The 16245-nt window shown below is 38.6% G+C and overlaps 1 protein-coding gene across 1 annotated transcript in view; it reads left to right on the top strand.

Moving 5' to 3' along the window:
- The first annotated feature begins 757 nt into the window (after nt 1-757).
- Nucleotides 758-16245, top strand: part of wnt10a (Wnt family member 10A) — a 32794-nt gene continuing 17306 nt past the window's right edge. Inside the window, exons 1-3 of the mRNA XM_005801244.2 lie at nt 758-1331; nt 2589-2854; nt 14215-14591. Coding sequence (XP_005801301.1) covers nt 1270-1331; nt 2589-2854; nt 14215-14591 — 705 coding nt within the window. The 5' untranslated portion in view covers nt 758-1269. The remainder of the gene's footprint in view (nt 1332-2588; nt 2855-14214; nt 14592-16245) is intronic.

Below are 16245 nucleotides of genomic sequence, written 5' to 3' on the forward strand. Positions count from 1 at the left end.
AATCTAACAAACGCCAGTACCCTCCAAGTTGAAAACCCAGACATTTCAGTCCACATCTTTGTGCAACTGATCACAGCCTCTCTTATCTGAAGGACAAAATCAACAACTACAATAACTTATTAACGATTATAAAACTGCTTACTGAAGAAACAGCTAAGATATGGATGGATACAGGTCACCATTCCTTTCCTATGTGCATATCTACACCAATTAGCTCCTATCCAAACCAAGCAATCAAGGTCTCCCATAAACATGATGATACATGACAATGGGACCCCTCTGGAAGCAGGGATAATGAGCTTACCCGGCCCCCATAAATGCTAGAAACGCAGCTGCTTTTCATCTCTCCTTACTCTTTTGTAAATTGCGTCGTAGTGCACAAAATAAAACAATGTGATTATTAAATTCAATCAATAAACATACAAGCTCAGAGTAGATGTGTTTGTCCAGTTTTTACATCCCTGTGCCACAATAGCCACTAAATAGCTTGCAAATTGATCAGTTATTATAAACATATCTTAAAATGTTAAAAAGGGCAAAGAACCAGTTTTCACGGATTTATAACTAACTTTATAATTGGCGCCCAAAATAAAAAATCTCTAAATACCTAAACTAAGTTCAAATCTGCGCTGCACCTCTTCGCTTCACCATTCTGAGCATCATCGCCCCTCCAGAGGATATATAACTGCTCTGCTTCACAGAGGGCGCAGGCTAAGTGTTTTTGGTGTCCTTATCTCGCAGGATCTCTATCCTGCCTTAACGAGGCACTTGACCTCCCTCGACGCTTCTCTACTCCCCGAGTGACGCAAAAAAAGTGGGCTGGCAGAGCGCTAAGAGCAGGAGTTTAGAGGACTAAACATCACTACTCAAGCAGACTTCATTTAGGGAAGCCTATAGGTAAGAAGCCGTCTGTCTTATCTCGGATGTTCTCTCAATGAAACTCCTCGTTGGCGGAGACACCGGCATGAACGCGGATGTATTCGAGAGCGAAAGAGCTGACTTTTCTTCAAACTTGTAGCAACCAGCGTTCCCTGCCTGTCAGTGACTTTAGAGCTTGATGAAACTTTTTTTTTCTTGAATGAGGCTGGCACATCTGGACGCAGGGCTGTCGGAGCTGTCAGGTCCAGCGCAAACTTTAAGACGGACGTGACTTTGGTTTATTCATCCCCAAACTTAGAAGAGTAGTACTGGAACCAGTTTGAATTGAAAGCTCCTCCTATCATTTTTGCAACTTTTATTTACTTTTTATTGTTATTATTGAGCGCAAACATGGAACACTCAGTCCTCAGACTGACATGCGTTTTGGTGGTTATCTGTCTGCTGGATAAAAGGTGAGTTGCTATAAAGTTTGTTATTTTTTTAAACATAGATGTTAACTTACTTTATTTTATTTTTATTTCCTTATTTATTCATTTATTTTGATTAAAAAAATTATAAGGTAAAAACACCTTTCTGCAGAGATAGATTTAATATGTTCAGTAAATAGTTTGCAGATATCCCAACAGGTAGCATCTGCATCTGTATCTGAAAGAACAAGGTTTAGTCAAATGTCAAAACTTTTGAATCATGTACATCCTCTTCAGATAACATGTGGCCAGTGAAGTTCTGTAGCTGTTATAAGTTCTAGAAACTACACAGAAGTGGCGTGCAAAGTGGCTTAGTTGTAAAAGCAACTGTGCACTCTGCCTTACTCCAAAGTATTTGCATGTTAAGGTGTGCTAGAGCAGTTGCTGATATTTGTTTGCTAAGAGGTACACATGCCGGTGACTTCATGTATATCAGAGTGAGGCACACAGAAGCACACACAGCCTGTGGTTTGCACTTAATGGTGATGAAAGGAAAAGCTGGACACCTTTCAGATCTTTCAGCTCTCATGTTTTTCATTCTCGCTGCTGTTACTGCTTCTTTGTTGAGTTGGAAAGAACTCTGAAAGTGCCGTCGGCTGAATGCTGTTTCACATGATTGATCTGCAACACAAACTTCTCTCGGCTGAAAATAACTTTGCAGTTAATTAGAAAATGTTTGTTAAGTTATATCTCCAGACATGATTTATGAGGAAACATTGCAGGGGCTTTCCACCACGGTACTAAAAATGGCACTTAAGAATCATCAGCTTATTGTACAACAACCATCTCATTTTATTTAATTTCAGTCTATTTACAGTAATATAAAATAAGTTTCATGATGTATTATTGCACTTACAAACTGCAACACTGCTAAAAAAACAATCATCTGAGTCACAAATAAAACAAACAAAGCAAGAAAGTGCTTAAAAAGTGGACACATCTGGAGCTGGTTTTGTCACAGTTAACCATATATATATATATATATATATATATATATATATATCTATATATATATATATATATATATATATATTACGTTTTACACAACCCAGCCACAATGGAGACAGTGAGCTTAAGCCATCTTTGCGTTACTGTGGGAACTGAATATTGGGGTCACATTCAAGGAGACTCGATGGTCTTAACTAGACTTTGGTGTCTAACAAAACCTGGCCGAATGGAGGCAAGAAGGTCTGGACCACAGAGCCATCCTGCCAATAACCCCCAACTTTGTGCTTCTCACAGGGTGGATTCCAATGAGATCTTAGGTCTGAAGCTTCACAACATCGAACCCATCCTGAATGCCAACACAGTTTGTATGACACTACCTGGTTTGACGAGACGCCAGCTGGAGGTGTGCATGCGCAATCCGGATGTGACGGCTTCGGCAATCCAGGGGATCCAGATCGCCATCCACGAGTGCCAGCACCAGTTCAGAGGGCACCGCTGGAACTGCTCCAGCCTGGAGACAAGGAACAAAATCCCCTACGACAGCATAGTCTTTAAAAGAGGTCAGTTTTACTGCACCCTTCTGAGTCTTTTGCTTTTTCTATCATGTGGCTGTTTGCATCCCAATTAAAAAACTCTTAGAATTACAAAAAGCAAAATTTATAAATTAGAATATTAAGTACAACAAAATTTGAATTTTCTAAAGCAATAATGTACTGTTCAAATTAATAAAAGATGAAGTTCAGCAGGCAACACAGAGTAGCAAAAATTTAGATTTCAAATGGCTTGTGGTTTTCTCCTCAAACACACTTCAATGAAGTCCCTTTAAAGCACAGGCTTATAGAGAGATTAGCCAGTACAGCGACACAAAAGATCCCAAGCAATGGCTAATATAATATTGTTCTTCAAAGCTTCAAAAAAAAAAAAAAAACTGCACAAAGAGATCATTTTGCATTTTTATCGATGCCGCCTTGCAAGATGCTGTCCAGTGGTCAGGTTATCTCCAGTCACCAGCAGACCTTCCCAACCACATTACTGTTGCTCCTCAAAAACCCACACAAAGGAGCAGATAACTTCAAAAGAAACTAGTCAACTTCAGATTACCAAACCTGCTGCAGATCGGTTTTCTCCGATGCTTTGTTGTGCTCGGAGCTTTGCGAGTTAGCCACAAAGGATGAAAGGGGATATTTTGAGCGGAGAAGCCTTCAGATTGTCTCATCCCAAGTCATTGACTGGAAAAGGCATAAATTTCTTAGTAGCCAGAGCACCTGGATAGTTGGAACATGTGGCTGATAGTTTCAGTTTTGGGTTAGGTTGGCTTTCAGTTAATTTATCCCTAAAAATATTCTTTTCAGCATATAAAAAGTGTAAAACAAAATTCAAAAGAAAATATACTTGACAACTATATATTTGGAGAAGTGTTTATATTATCATTTATCCGAAGGTCCCTATTACTAAATACCACTGAGTTTTGGAAGAAAACTTAAAGAAAAGTAAGATTCCTTTTAGTTTAGTGAAAGGAGCATTTTCTGTTAATTTATTTTGTATGCCAGATCATTTTGCCTTATTTTCCCACAAATATTAGTGTAAAATGTATTTTGAAAACCACACTTCATTTTCGAAATACATTTCATTTAGATTTTAATGTGTTGACTTAACATTAACATCCACAGTTTTCTTAAGTGGCATCAAAAACAATCTCATTTAAGGTTTGTGACTGTAAATCTCTGGTAAAATGAGATCAAGCTTTAACATTATGGCCCATAGCCAAAAATCATGTGTGTGAAGCAAAGCTAAAACGACATTTAACCGTAACACACCCTTTCCCACAGCGGAACATGGTAGTGGCAGTATTATGCTGCCACTACCAAGTTTCCCTCATGTTTTTCTTAAGTGTGCGCAGGGAAGCTGTTCATGGTTGACTGGATTATGAATGACGCTAAATACAAGTCAGTCATGGAAGAAAAACCCATTAAAGTTTGAAGCAGACTAGCAATTGGGGCAAAGGATTCCCTTCCAGCAATTCAATCACTTTAAATAGACAGTCAGGGTTACAATGGAATGACTCAGATCAAAGCATGTTCATTTTTTAAAATGACCCAGTTAAAGTCTTGTCTGAAGTACAGGTGAGATTCTGTAACGACTCTTGAATGTTCCAATCTTACCTAAAATGTGCTACTTTGCAACAAGAAAAGAAGGTGAAAAGAATTTGTTTCTAAATGCAAAAAAATATATTTATTTCGCAGTGAAATAAAACCAAATTAATATCACACTTCTCAGTTTCTCATGTTAAAGCCATAAATCACTTTCCTTTCACTTCGTAATTGTATGCGCTGTGTTGCATTATTACATAAAAAGTTAATAAAAAGCACTGAATTTTCAGTCTGTAAACTGAAAAGAAAAATGCAAAAAAGTCAAAGAGCTATGAATACTTTAGCAAGACATTGTGTGTATTTCATCTCTAACATTCATGCAGATCTTTAGAGTTTCAGGCTTAAGTAAGTTTGTGCTATTACTGAAAAGAAACGTTTTTTCTTTGTACTGTACGCTTGCGCACCTCTGGCCTTACTTTCCCTCATAACTGCCTCATTCAAAGGCTGTTTGTCATTATTAGTGCAGGCAGTTGCTACAGTAGTTGTCTGGCATCCCTGGTTTGCCTCGGGTGCAGAAACTCCAAACCACTGACATAAACAACCTCTTTAAATCAGATGATTCATCTGTTGCATGTTGATACGATCCTCTCCACAGAAGCTGAAAAATGGATGCAAGTTAACATGTTGCAGCCATTATTGCGTGCAGCTACTGCAGAGCGGCGGAGCTTTCAGTGAGACATGTTTACAGACCCGAATTAGATGAAATCTGGCATGCTTTTCAGCATAACTGCCTGTAGAAATAGACATGACTGTCTTACATGCATAGACTGAGTATGCCAAACCAGAATTGTTTAACTAACTTTATTAATAGATTTAAAAAGCAAGACATGTCATTGGATAGAACAATATAAACAATTTAGAAGTCTAATTTTGCAGCATCAGAAGCTGTTGGATCCTCAGGCTACGCCACAGATCTCTGCTGATGGTCTCTTGTGAATTTTCTGGGCTCGTGTTCATTCTTACTCAGCTTGCATTAAAAACTAGGGTAAGGAGGAACCCAAGCAAGACGGGGATCAACAGAAGCAGGAGAATCGGACCATCTCACTCTGTCATTCTTTCTTTCATTTTGCCTCTCCTTATCTGTCACTGTGCCTGCTCCTAATGCTTTTACTTCCCTTGCCAGAGCGAGTACTTGTGAATTTGCTCTCAGCACTTTCCCAACTCTCGGAGGCAAAAGCATAAACCTGTTTAGTCGGTTTCTGTAACACAAAGTGACAGTTTCCTTTGAAACTTTAATTCATTTTGCCACTTCCTCTGCCATCAGTTCAGCCGGGCGTGCCGCAGCCGGTGAATTATTTGTTAGATTGATTTGTTCCCAAGTCTTCCGGGGACCCGCGTGGAGGAGCCCAGAGCAGAGCCGGACAGGAGCTAAAACAGGCTTTCTATGTATGGGGGTGTGCCTAAGTGCCATCTCTCCTCTCCCACCTTATGCAGGTCAAATTGTTAGGGTAGAGGTGGCAGATGGGGAATTCCTTCGAGTTATGTACATGAGAGTTTAAGTTAGAGTATTATTTCTCATAATAAAAAACTATAACAATAGATAGCTTTTTAATTATTATAATTCACCTGCAACTTTCAGAAAAGAAGATGGCAGTTTAGAATTTATAAGCTAAATAGCTAATTTTAGATTTTGGTTAAAGATTTTGAAAGAAAGAAAACATGACAAAATGCAACATGTATTATTGTATTATTGTAATAATACAACAATAATAATATGTACAATTATTGTATTAGTTTAATACAATAATTAAAATGCGATTTATGCCATGCTTTACATTGTCTTTAGTGACAATGACTACCAGCCTTCTTGGCCTCCATTAACATAAAACTGCCTAATGCAGAAATACTTTAAGTATTAATTTAGTTCATAATATATAAGAGAAATGTAACACTAAAATGTTCAGTTATTGACTTTTTATGACAGGTCTGACCTTGGACAAAGCTTGCTTACCTCCATGAAGCATACATCTGAAAGCAGGAATTGCCAGCATATTCATTGCTGGGGTACTACTCTTACCACTCTCAGTTTCACACCTACCCACCAGCTTGTCTTTGTAAGTGCCTCCCTTGGCAATTCAGAGGCTTAAAAGCAGCAGGTTGACTTCAAACCCTCATGCCACCTTGCTCCTTACCTAATTCACACCAAGACAGGAAAAGGTTGTCTCAGGACTGGCTTGCAAGTGTTTTGTGAGAGGTACTTAAGGTTCTGGGATATGGCCCCCATTTAAACCACCTTTGATCCATCCCACATAAACTAATTAAACAGGCTATGCCTCAACACGATGTGCTTGTACCTTCATAAAATTGGCAGTGGAGTAATAGCAGTGCTATTGATTTGATTGAAGGATTGTGGTCACCGCCTCTGACTTCATACCTACTCGTCAACTTGGCTCTTTGCCTTCCTAATTTCCTGGCTCTGAGCCATTAAACCAGGCCATTTTAAAAAGATTGCTTTTCAGGCCAGGCCTAAAAAACCTCTCTTCTTCTCTCTGTTTTATGTAACAACCAGTAGGTAGGAGGGTTAAAGTGAACCCATTGCTCTGAGCTGCCAATTAAGCAAGTCAGAGAGCACAGAGAGTAGCTGATTAGATGTTAAGAGTGGGTGAGCTGCACAGCATTCCAATACAACCAACCACATTTCTTCCCATGGTGTTATGAAACTATATGTGCTGTCCTTATTGAAAGTATTCATACCTCTCAAACGATTTCAGATTTTGTCACATTGAAACCACAAACCTCTGTGAATGTTTATTTTTTTGTTTTGTTTCTTTATAAGCCAAGAGAAAGTAATGCATCACGAAGAAATAAAAATGTAATAAAAAATTCTAAATTAAAATTTTAAATCTAGAAAGTGAGACATGTATTTGTATTTATTTATTTAGAACCCTTGCTCAAAATTTGAGAAATAATTGCAGTGTCTTCAGAAGGCAATCAGTTGGTAAATTACATCCTCCTGTGTGTCATTAATTTCCCATTTTCAGTCTTGTAAAAAAGGATTTTCCAGAATTCATTATGTTTATCTTTTTATTTTTTGTGTTTTTAGTCACTCTTATATGTTTTACTGCAGAAATCTGCAAGAATCTCACAAAATCTTATCAATTCTTTTTTTTATATAGTTTCTGGAAACATCTTAATATACTTGAAATAAGACAAAACTAATGTAAAAGTAGCTTCCTACAATTTGTTGTCCCTACAACATGTGCAATTTGTTTCCAATCCATCCGCATGCGTAAAATGCTTTAGATTTGGTTTAGATACTCTGAGAATACAAAGTCTTAAATCTTTTGTTATTGTGCCATTGCAAATGACTGTTGTTCTTATTTTGCGCAAGACTCTCTTGTTTAGTCCTTATACGACTGCCTTTGACGTTTTATGTGTTCATCATTAGGCTATATAGCTGAGCAAAGAATTTCAGTACGACAGCAACTGCGTCAAACGTTACACCATATTCTTCCAAAAACAAAGCAGTTTTACGTTTTCTGACATGTGTAGAAAGAAGGTTGTAACCTCAAACTCTGCTAAAAAGGGAAGTTAATAGTTTTATATGACTCCAACAAGCTGCTTGGATCATTTCCCCCTTTCAAACTGTTGCACTGTAAACCCCTGAGTGGTTTCTTTTCATGTTTGGTTTACAAGTTTCCATTCTAATCCTCACTGTTTTCTAAACCAGTAAGTGGATCCCAGTGGGGCTGCTTTTAAAGAAACTGATGGAACCTTCATAGACAGAAAGCTCAGATCTAACAGCAGACAACCCAGATGGGACGGGTTAATATGTCTCCCTTCAGCCCATATTATTCAAGAGTTCCATAAGTAAAAATTGATTTCTTTCTCACAGTGCAAATGCTAGTCTTACTTTGCACCCAAAAACAACACATTAATTTGCATTTGCTATCGAGAAAAATGGGTTTGTAGCTGACGAGGTTAAATCAATTACACAGTCAAGAGAATCCACACACAGGTATTGAATCACCTCCTGTTCTTGCAGTGATCCTTCGAGCTAATTTGGCTAAATTACAAGGCAAAAACCGCAATATGGCACAAGCAGCTTCTCTAGAATAAACAAGTACATTTTTCATTAAGTTTTCAGCACCACATTTTATAAAGATGAAAGTCAGAGGAAGAATCAAACTAGATCATCCAGAAGCACAAGTGAGTAATCAAGCTGACTGATGATTATGATCTGTATAAAAGATCAAAATAACATAAGGAGTAGGTTAGGTCAAAGTCAGAAATATTTTTATCCCTGACTTCTTATTAGTGCTGGTTTATTTAATCTCCAAGCAGACCTTGTACAGTTCCTTACAAAAACATTGCAAGGAACATTATTGCAATGTTTACCACATTGATGTTTTCCACATTTTGTCATGCTACAACCACAAATTCAATGTAGTTTATTTGGATTTTACATGATAGGCCAACACAATTATAGCATGGTTTTGGGAGCTGGAGGAGAAAAAAATAAAATATAAAAATTGTGTGTTGATTGTTTGTTGACTTGTATTTTGTCCTCTTTATGATGATCCCCCTAATTCAAACTTATTGCAACAGTTTAGCTTCAGAAGTAGTAAATCAAGTCCATCTGTGTAATGTTATGTCAAAATGTAGTGTGTTGTGACATTCAAGTGTTATTAGTGAACAAAAACAGCAAAATGACAACCAAGGATACACACTATCTATACTCTGAAACACGATGGCAGCAGCATCATATTGTGGCATGATTTTTTTTTTCAGTTAGGAAAATTCCATTAAGTATTTAACCAGAGGAACAAATGAGCGGTTTATATCAAAGTATTTTCATTTGTCAGAATATCCCAGACAAAGTACAGGTCTACACAGAGATGTGACTTGGTGGCAGAGAAATGAAAGTTGATATTGTCATGCAGAAAAGGGCAACAATTTCAGTGTTCCGATTTCCAAACCTTGTAGCTACTAACCAAAAAGTCTTTCAGCTGCAAATATTATGAAAATGGGCTACAAAAGCATCGACGGAAAGTTTAAAAAGATGTCGCACTTTTCAGACATTTTGTCTTCAGTTAAGAATTTCTGTAAAACCAGCTAGATTTAAAACATTTTTGGGAGTTATGCTTTATTTTGTGTTGGTCTATCACATATGAGCTCCCTCTCTGTGTGGTTGTAACTTGACATTGTGATAAATGTCAGTTGGTTTGACTACCTTTGTAAAGTGCTGCATATCTATAGCAGCAGGACAAACACAAAAAGACACAAGCCACATTTGTCACGGTCGGTGATTGCCTTTTGTGTTGTTGAATGGGAGTGGTAGCAGTTTGTTCATGTTCTTCTGGTCTACCAGGAGAAACTACTTAACTGATATTGTCCCTTGCGTTTCCTCTTGCATTATGAGTGTTTGCTTGCTTAGTGATATGATACAAGGAAACAATATCTGTAATATCTGTCATAAGGTATGGAAAACAGTTGAGTGGTGATTTGCGCAGTTATTGAGCGTCATGCAAGCTTTCCTAAGTTTCATTTGGTGTAAAGAAAATGTTACTTCTTTGAATGTTAGCCCTTTTAATTAAAAATGATGAAATAGTTTTGTTTGATTTTAAATTGAATTTGAATAAATATTAAGGAAAACTAAGTGTATATTCACACCAGACACATTTGGTCAGCTTTTAACAGACCAGAGTTTGTTTGATCCTTACCTTTTTGGCAAGTGTGACTATACTCAAGCAAACCCAGGTGCAGACCAACTAACCAGACCAAGACCCACTTTTTGAGGAAGTCGACTTCCAAATGGACTGTAGTGCAGTCCAAACCAACAACAAGATACATACATCTTTTTGGGCTCCATGGCTCACTGCTGCTGGGCGTAATGGTAAAAATGAGCCCTTCATGGTTGCTAAGTAGTAGTACATGCAGTACTACTACTGCATGTACTGATTGTACTGAAATCATACCGTTTTCTTCTCAGCCATACTGCTGGCAGAATGTTGTGAATCAACATCCTGTCTCATTCAGCTTGCAGCTCTCATTTGCCGATGTCGTTGAGAAATTAAAACCATCCCATTGCAAAACATGCGTTGTTAGGCCTGTCGCGATAAACCGTAAATCGATTAATCGTACGATAAAAAAAACCTATCGACGTCATTTAATTTATCGTCCATATCGTCTCTGCTTGTATTTTTCTCTTTCTATTGATGACGCTGGATGTGTAGGCTCAACTCCGGCGCTATCCACTGACCCCTCCCTTCCTCATTTTTTAGGAAGGGAAAAATGAGAAGGGAGGAGGAGGGGACTATTACGTCAGGTAGTCAGCGCGCACATCATTTTGTACTGCTGCAGCTTTAGAGCCCCGTGAGGAGTTAGCAAGGTAAAGAAACACTATCTCATATTGGGGGAGGAGGGACTCGAAATGGAACTCGTTTCAAAGCCGAACGCAACTGCCGCAGTGTGGGAGTATTTTGGATTCAAACCAAATGACCGAGGCGAACCGCTGAACCTTTGCGAGCCGGTATGTCGCATTTGTCATAAAATAGTAGCAACTAAGGGTAGCAATACAACCAACTTGTACGTGCACCTAAAGCACAACCATCCAGTAAAGTTTTTCCAGCTGAGGAGGAAAAGTACAACCGGTGGCCCGTCTTCGTCTTCAAGTTCGCGACAGTCCACCGTCATTGAAACATTTCATCGACAGGAAGCATACAAAAAGGACGGCGCAAAGTGGTGCGCGCTCACGGACAGCGTAGTTCGCTTAATTGCTAAAGAGATGCTCCCATTTAATATTGTTGAAAAGCCGGCATTTCGAAAAATGTTGCAAACTTTTGATAGACGGTACGAAATCCCCGGAAAAACATACATATCACAAACGGCAATTCCACAACTTTACAGCAGTATTAAAGAGGACATACTGAAGGAGATAAAAGACATTTCATTTTACTCTGCTACGTCGGATATGTGGTCAAGTTCAAATATGACTCCTTATATGAGCTTGACCATTCACTATATAGCTGCTGACTGGACCCTGCACTCTAAATGTTTAGAGACCAGGTATGTCCCAGATAACCATACTGCTAACACCCTGGGAGAAAACCTGAAATCTGCTTTAGCAGACTGGGGACTGGATGAGGACAAGCTGGTCTGCATTACAACAGACAATGGCCCTAACATTGTCGCTGCAATAAGAAATCTTGGCTGGCCATGGCTCAACTGCTTTGGCCACAACCTCCACCTTGCTGTTTCCCATGGTCTAGACAGTGACAAAGAACGTACAGCACGTGCCATAGGACTCTGTAAAAGTTTGGTCAACACTTTCAACCTGAGCTTCTTTAAAAAGAGAGATCTGAGGAAGGCACAGAATGAAGCTAATCTCCCTCAGCACAATCTCATTCTGGTGAGTTTTTAAATTCATTTATTCAAAATATTCAGAGCCATGTTTATTTATTTTTTATTTTTGTAGCATGTAGACCTGTAGAATCTAATTAAGACCGTTGTCTGGCAATAATTTTACATATAACAACACAAATTGTTAAGGAGAATTAGTATCATTTCTTTAAACAAGTTGAAATAAATTAACTAATAAAAAATAGTATGGTTCTAATATAGTATTAATGTCTTTTGCTAGAGCCATTTTGGTGTTATTTCTACTTGTCAGCACAAGGGGTGTAATATTTTACTCGTCACTGGTGAAGCTTTGCCTTAAATGAGTAACATAATAATTCTATATGTTTTTCTAATAAAAACCTTTTCAATATTCCACAGGATGTTGTCACACGATGGGGCACTAAACAGAAGATGATCGAGAGGGTGTTGGAGCAACTCCCAGCCATCAGACGAGTCCTGGTACAAGACAGAAAGCACAGCCATCTCACTCCAACCTGGCAGGATGTTGCGGTGTTGGAGTCCATCAATGCAGCTTTGAAGCCACTGGCTGACTTTACAGATGTCCTTTCAGGAGAAACATACGTCACAGTGTCCTCTGTTAAGCCTGTGCTAGAACTGATTAAAGGCGACCTTCTCTCTCCAGGCCCTGATGACAGCACAATGACTGCCAGTATTAAACAAAACGTATGCAAGATACTGACTGAAAAATATAGCTCACCTGGCATCCAAAATCTCCTGATAAAGGCCACCATCTTGGATCCAAGGTACCGTGGCAGCATGGAGGAGGCAGGGTCATTGGATGATGTCAAACATCAGCTGGTGCAAGAGCTACTGGACTTAAAAGGGCCAGAAGTAAGGGAAGAAGGTGCAAGTGGTGAGGGTTCCAGCCAAGCTGCTGGAGGAAACAAACATGAATCTACAGCTGACCCACCCACCAAGAAGAAGAGGCTAAGTGACCTTCTTCAAAACAGAAGAGCTGAACTCACAGTTCAGACACAAGCTACATATCCAAAAAGAGAACAGGCTGATGCAGAACTGACCAAGTTCCTTCAAGAAGATGCTATTGATGCCTCTTGTGATCCCTTGATGTGGTGGTGTGACAATCAAAGAAGATATCCTTTGATGGCAAACTTGGCTAAAAAATACATGTGCATTTGTGCAACAAGCACCAGTTCAGAGAGAATGTTTAGCACAGCTGGAAACATTGCTACTCCTGAGAGATCTTGCCTTAAGCCACACAAACTCAACATGTTGGTATTTCTTGCTCGGAATCTCTGACTAAAGTAGCTACAGATATGCCTAAAGATTGTTGAGGCATCTGGTCTTATTTAAAAATGTGCTTGTTTCTTTGCACTATTTGTTTGTAAAATGGCAGTTTTCCCCATCTTTATTTAAATCTAATGATATACAGACTTCATAATCTGTATTGTTTTGGTTGAATGTAGTTTTTATTTCCACTGTGGTTTTATCTTGTGCTTAGTTTTTATTCAAGTGCATTTTTTGTTAGAGACCGAGAGTCCATTTAATTTTTATTTCTGCTTGTTTTATTTTATTAACCAGTTCCAGTGTTGAGTGTTCTTTTGAAAATAAAGGATATACATCTTTGGCAAGAAATCGCATGCATTATTTCGTCATTTCCATTAAATCAGTGTAAAAAGGTCTTCAGACAATACTATCGTCTATCGCAATAGTTTTTTGAGACAATTAATCGTTCAGCAAAATTTGATATCGTGACAGGCCTATGCGTTGTATGAGCAGGTCTTGACTTTTAGAATGGCGTTGTAGTTGCAATAACAGCACAAATGTCAACAACTGAAATGCAGCAAGAAGAACTTACAAAGTTTGTTTTTTCTGTGCTCTGTCCCCCATCATTTCTGTCAAATGAGGTGACAGAAATGACGGTGACAATCACCTGCATGGCTTTGCTTAAAAATTGAAGTCCCCTTGCAGAAAAGCACAATGTAAAAGCAAACCCCATTAAACAAACTAACAAACAAGTCTGCTTTAGTCCAGAAAATAAAGTGGACCAAAAGACTGTCCTGTTGTGAAAACACCCTAAAATTGCAGATAAGCCTAAATACACTACGCCCACAGTATAGCATAGTGGTGGTACAGTCATGAAGTGGGATTATTTTTCCTTGCAAGGACAAGGAAGCTGGTTTGATTGAGATAATATGAAGTCATCTTAATACAGTGCTGAATACAATGTACACCTCTGTTTTCAGACTTTTATCTGGAAAAAAACTATGCATTTTGTCTTATCCTTCACAATAATGCACTACTGTTAGCTGGTCCTTATTAAAAACATGTGTTTTGTTGTGTTTTTTAAATTGTTCTCTATGCTTTATTTTATGTCGTTCTGGTGCTATTTTTTCACAAGCATTAGTCATTTCCAATGCTTTTTACTTATAAACTGACTGTACCCACAGGTTTTCGAGAGAGTGCCTTTGCATATGCGATCGCAGCAGCTGGGGTGGTGCATGCGGTGGCCAATGCTTGCTCCATGGGAAAACTGAAAGCATGCGGCTGTGATGAGAAGCGGCGCGGGGACGAGGAGGCATTTCGACTCAAGCTCAGCCGCTTACAGCTGGAGGCCATCCAGAGAGGGAAAGGGATGGTTCACGGTGTGATGGAGCACTACCCCGCTGAGCTCTCCGGACTGCAGCCAGACTCCTGGGAGTGGGGTGGCTGCAGCCCTGATGTGGAATTCGGGGAAAAGTTCTCAAGGGACTTCCTGGATGCCCGCGAAACCTACAGAGACATCCATGCAAGAATGAGGTTGCATAATAATAAAGTTGGGAGGCAGGTGAGTGTCTGCATAACATAATACAAAGAGCTCTTAAAATTGTTTTTATAGCAACTTAAAGATTAATTACTACATAAATCAGAAATAATGTCAGCCATTGGTTTATGGATTGCTGCATTGAGGCTTGCAGTTTGCCACTTTGTTGTATCCATCTAGAGATTTACAAGCCAAAAGAGAAATGTAAAAGAATGTCTGACTAGGGACACAAAACGCAAGGCATGTCCAACAAAACTGTGTTGAAACGTTTAATGTGATCTACTAGCACACTGAGATTTATGCATATAAATTGCATATAAATTGAAACAATTTATATGCTATTGTTTAAATAGCATATAAACAAGGTTTTTAAGGAGTCTGTCAACAAATAATACAAGAGCCTCCCAAAAAATAACATGTTGTGTTCCCTTGTTTCTAAACAACTAAACTTTTCTTGACTCTTTCTCTCACACATGAGTGAGGTGTGTGAGTGAGGTGAGCACATTTTCTGTCCGTAGGACTGAGAACATTGACTGCTTTGTTCTGTAGTCACTTTTAGCTTTTACTTCCTGGCTGATGTCTTTAGAAGTCCCTTCAATGTTTCTACATAACGCTCTTCCTCATGATGCTATCTATTTTATGAAGTGGACCAGTTTCTCCTGCAGCAAAACAGTTCCACAACATGATGCTGCCACCCACATACTTGGCAGTTATAATGGGGCAACCATCGCTGTTCTTGCTCAAGATATAACAATGGCAATTATCACCAAACAGTTCAAGTTTATTTTCACCAGACCACAGGACATGCCTCCAAAAATTAAGATATTTGTCCCTGTTTGCATCTGCGAACTAGTCTGGATTTTATATTTCTTTTTAAGTAAAGGCTTTTTCCTCTCTGAGGGGCCTTTCAGCCCATGTCAGGTACAGGACAGTTTGACTGTGGATGATGACACTGCCTTACCACAAGGTAGCTTTAGTTCTGGAGTATATCTGCACATTTCGGAACAAAAGACGTTCATCTCTGGGACACAGAAACCATCCTCTTCATAAGCATTTTGATAGTTGGACATGCCGATCATGTCAATACTTGTATAAAATTGTTTGAACAGATGAAGTCGGCACCTTCAAGCATTGTTAAATTGTTTCAAACGATGAGCCAGACTTGTGCAGTTGCATAATTCTCTTCCATATATCTTGGCTGATTTCTTTTGAATTTCGTGTCAAACTAGGAAGCCGTGTGTTTCAGGCATGGCCTTAAAATACATCCACAGGTGTGACTCCAATTAACTTAATGTGTCAGTTACCCTGTTAGAAGTGTGTGGTCCGAAAGATTTGACACAAATCATAAAATTCTATAAACGACAGGTTTTTAACCCTTTGATGCATAAGAGGGTCCTTTTGGACCTGGTGAGGTAATCTTTTTGCAATATATTTGTAATGAAAATTTTTCACCACTTCATATACCAGGTATTCCTCAACAAACATATTGATATTGATATCATGCAATTCAATTTTTTTCTAAAAATGCTTAAAACGGTGAAAAAATTAAATATTTCAAACATTAAATTAAATAATTCTTGTGTGAAATAAAACACAGCAGAAAGTATCAAACTAAACATTACTTTGAATCAAAATGACAAAAATAGCATAATAACACATTGATTTAAACACGGGTCCA

Source organism: Xiphophorus maculatus, chromosome 7 (genome assembly GCF_002775205.1).
Source record: "Xiphophorus maculatus strain JP 163 A chromosome 7, X_maculatus-5.0-male, whole genome shotgun sequence".
In the NCBI taxonomy this organism is placed as follows: domain Eukaryota; kingdom Metazoa; phylum Chordata; class Actinopteri; order Cyprinodontiformes; family Poeciliidae; genus Xiphophorus; species Xiphophorus maculatus.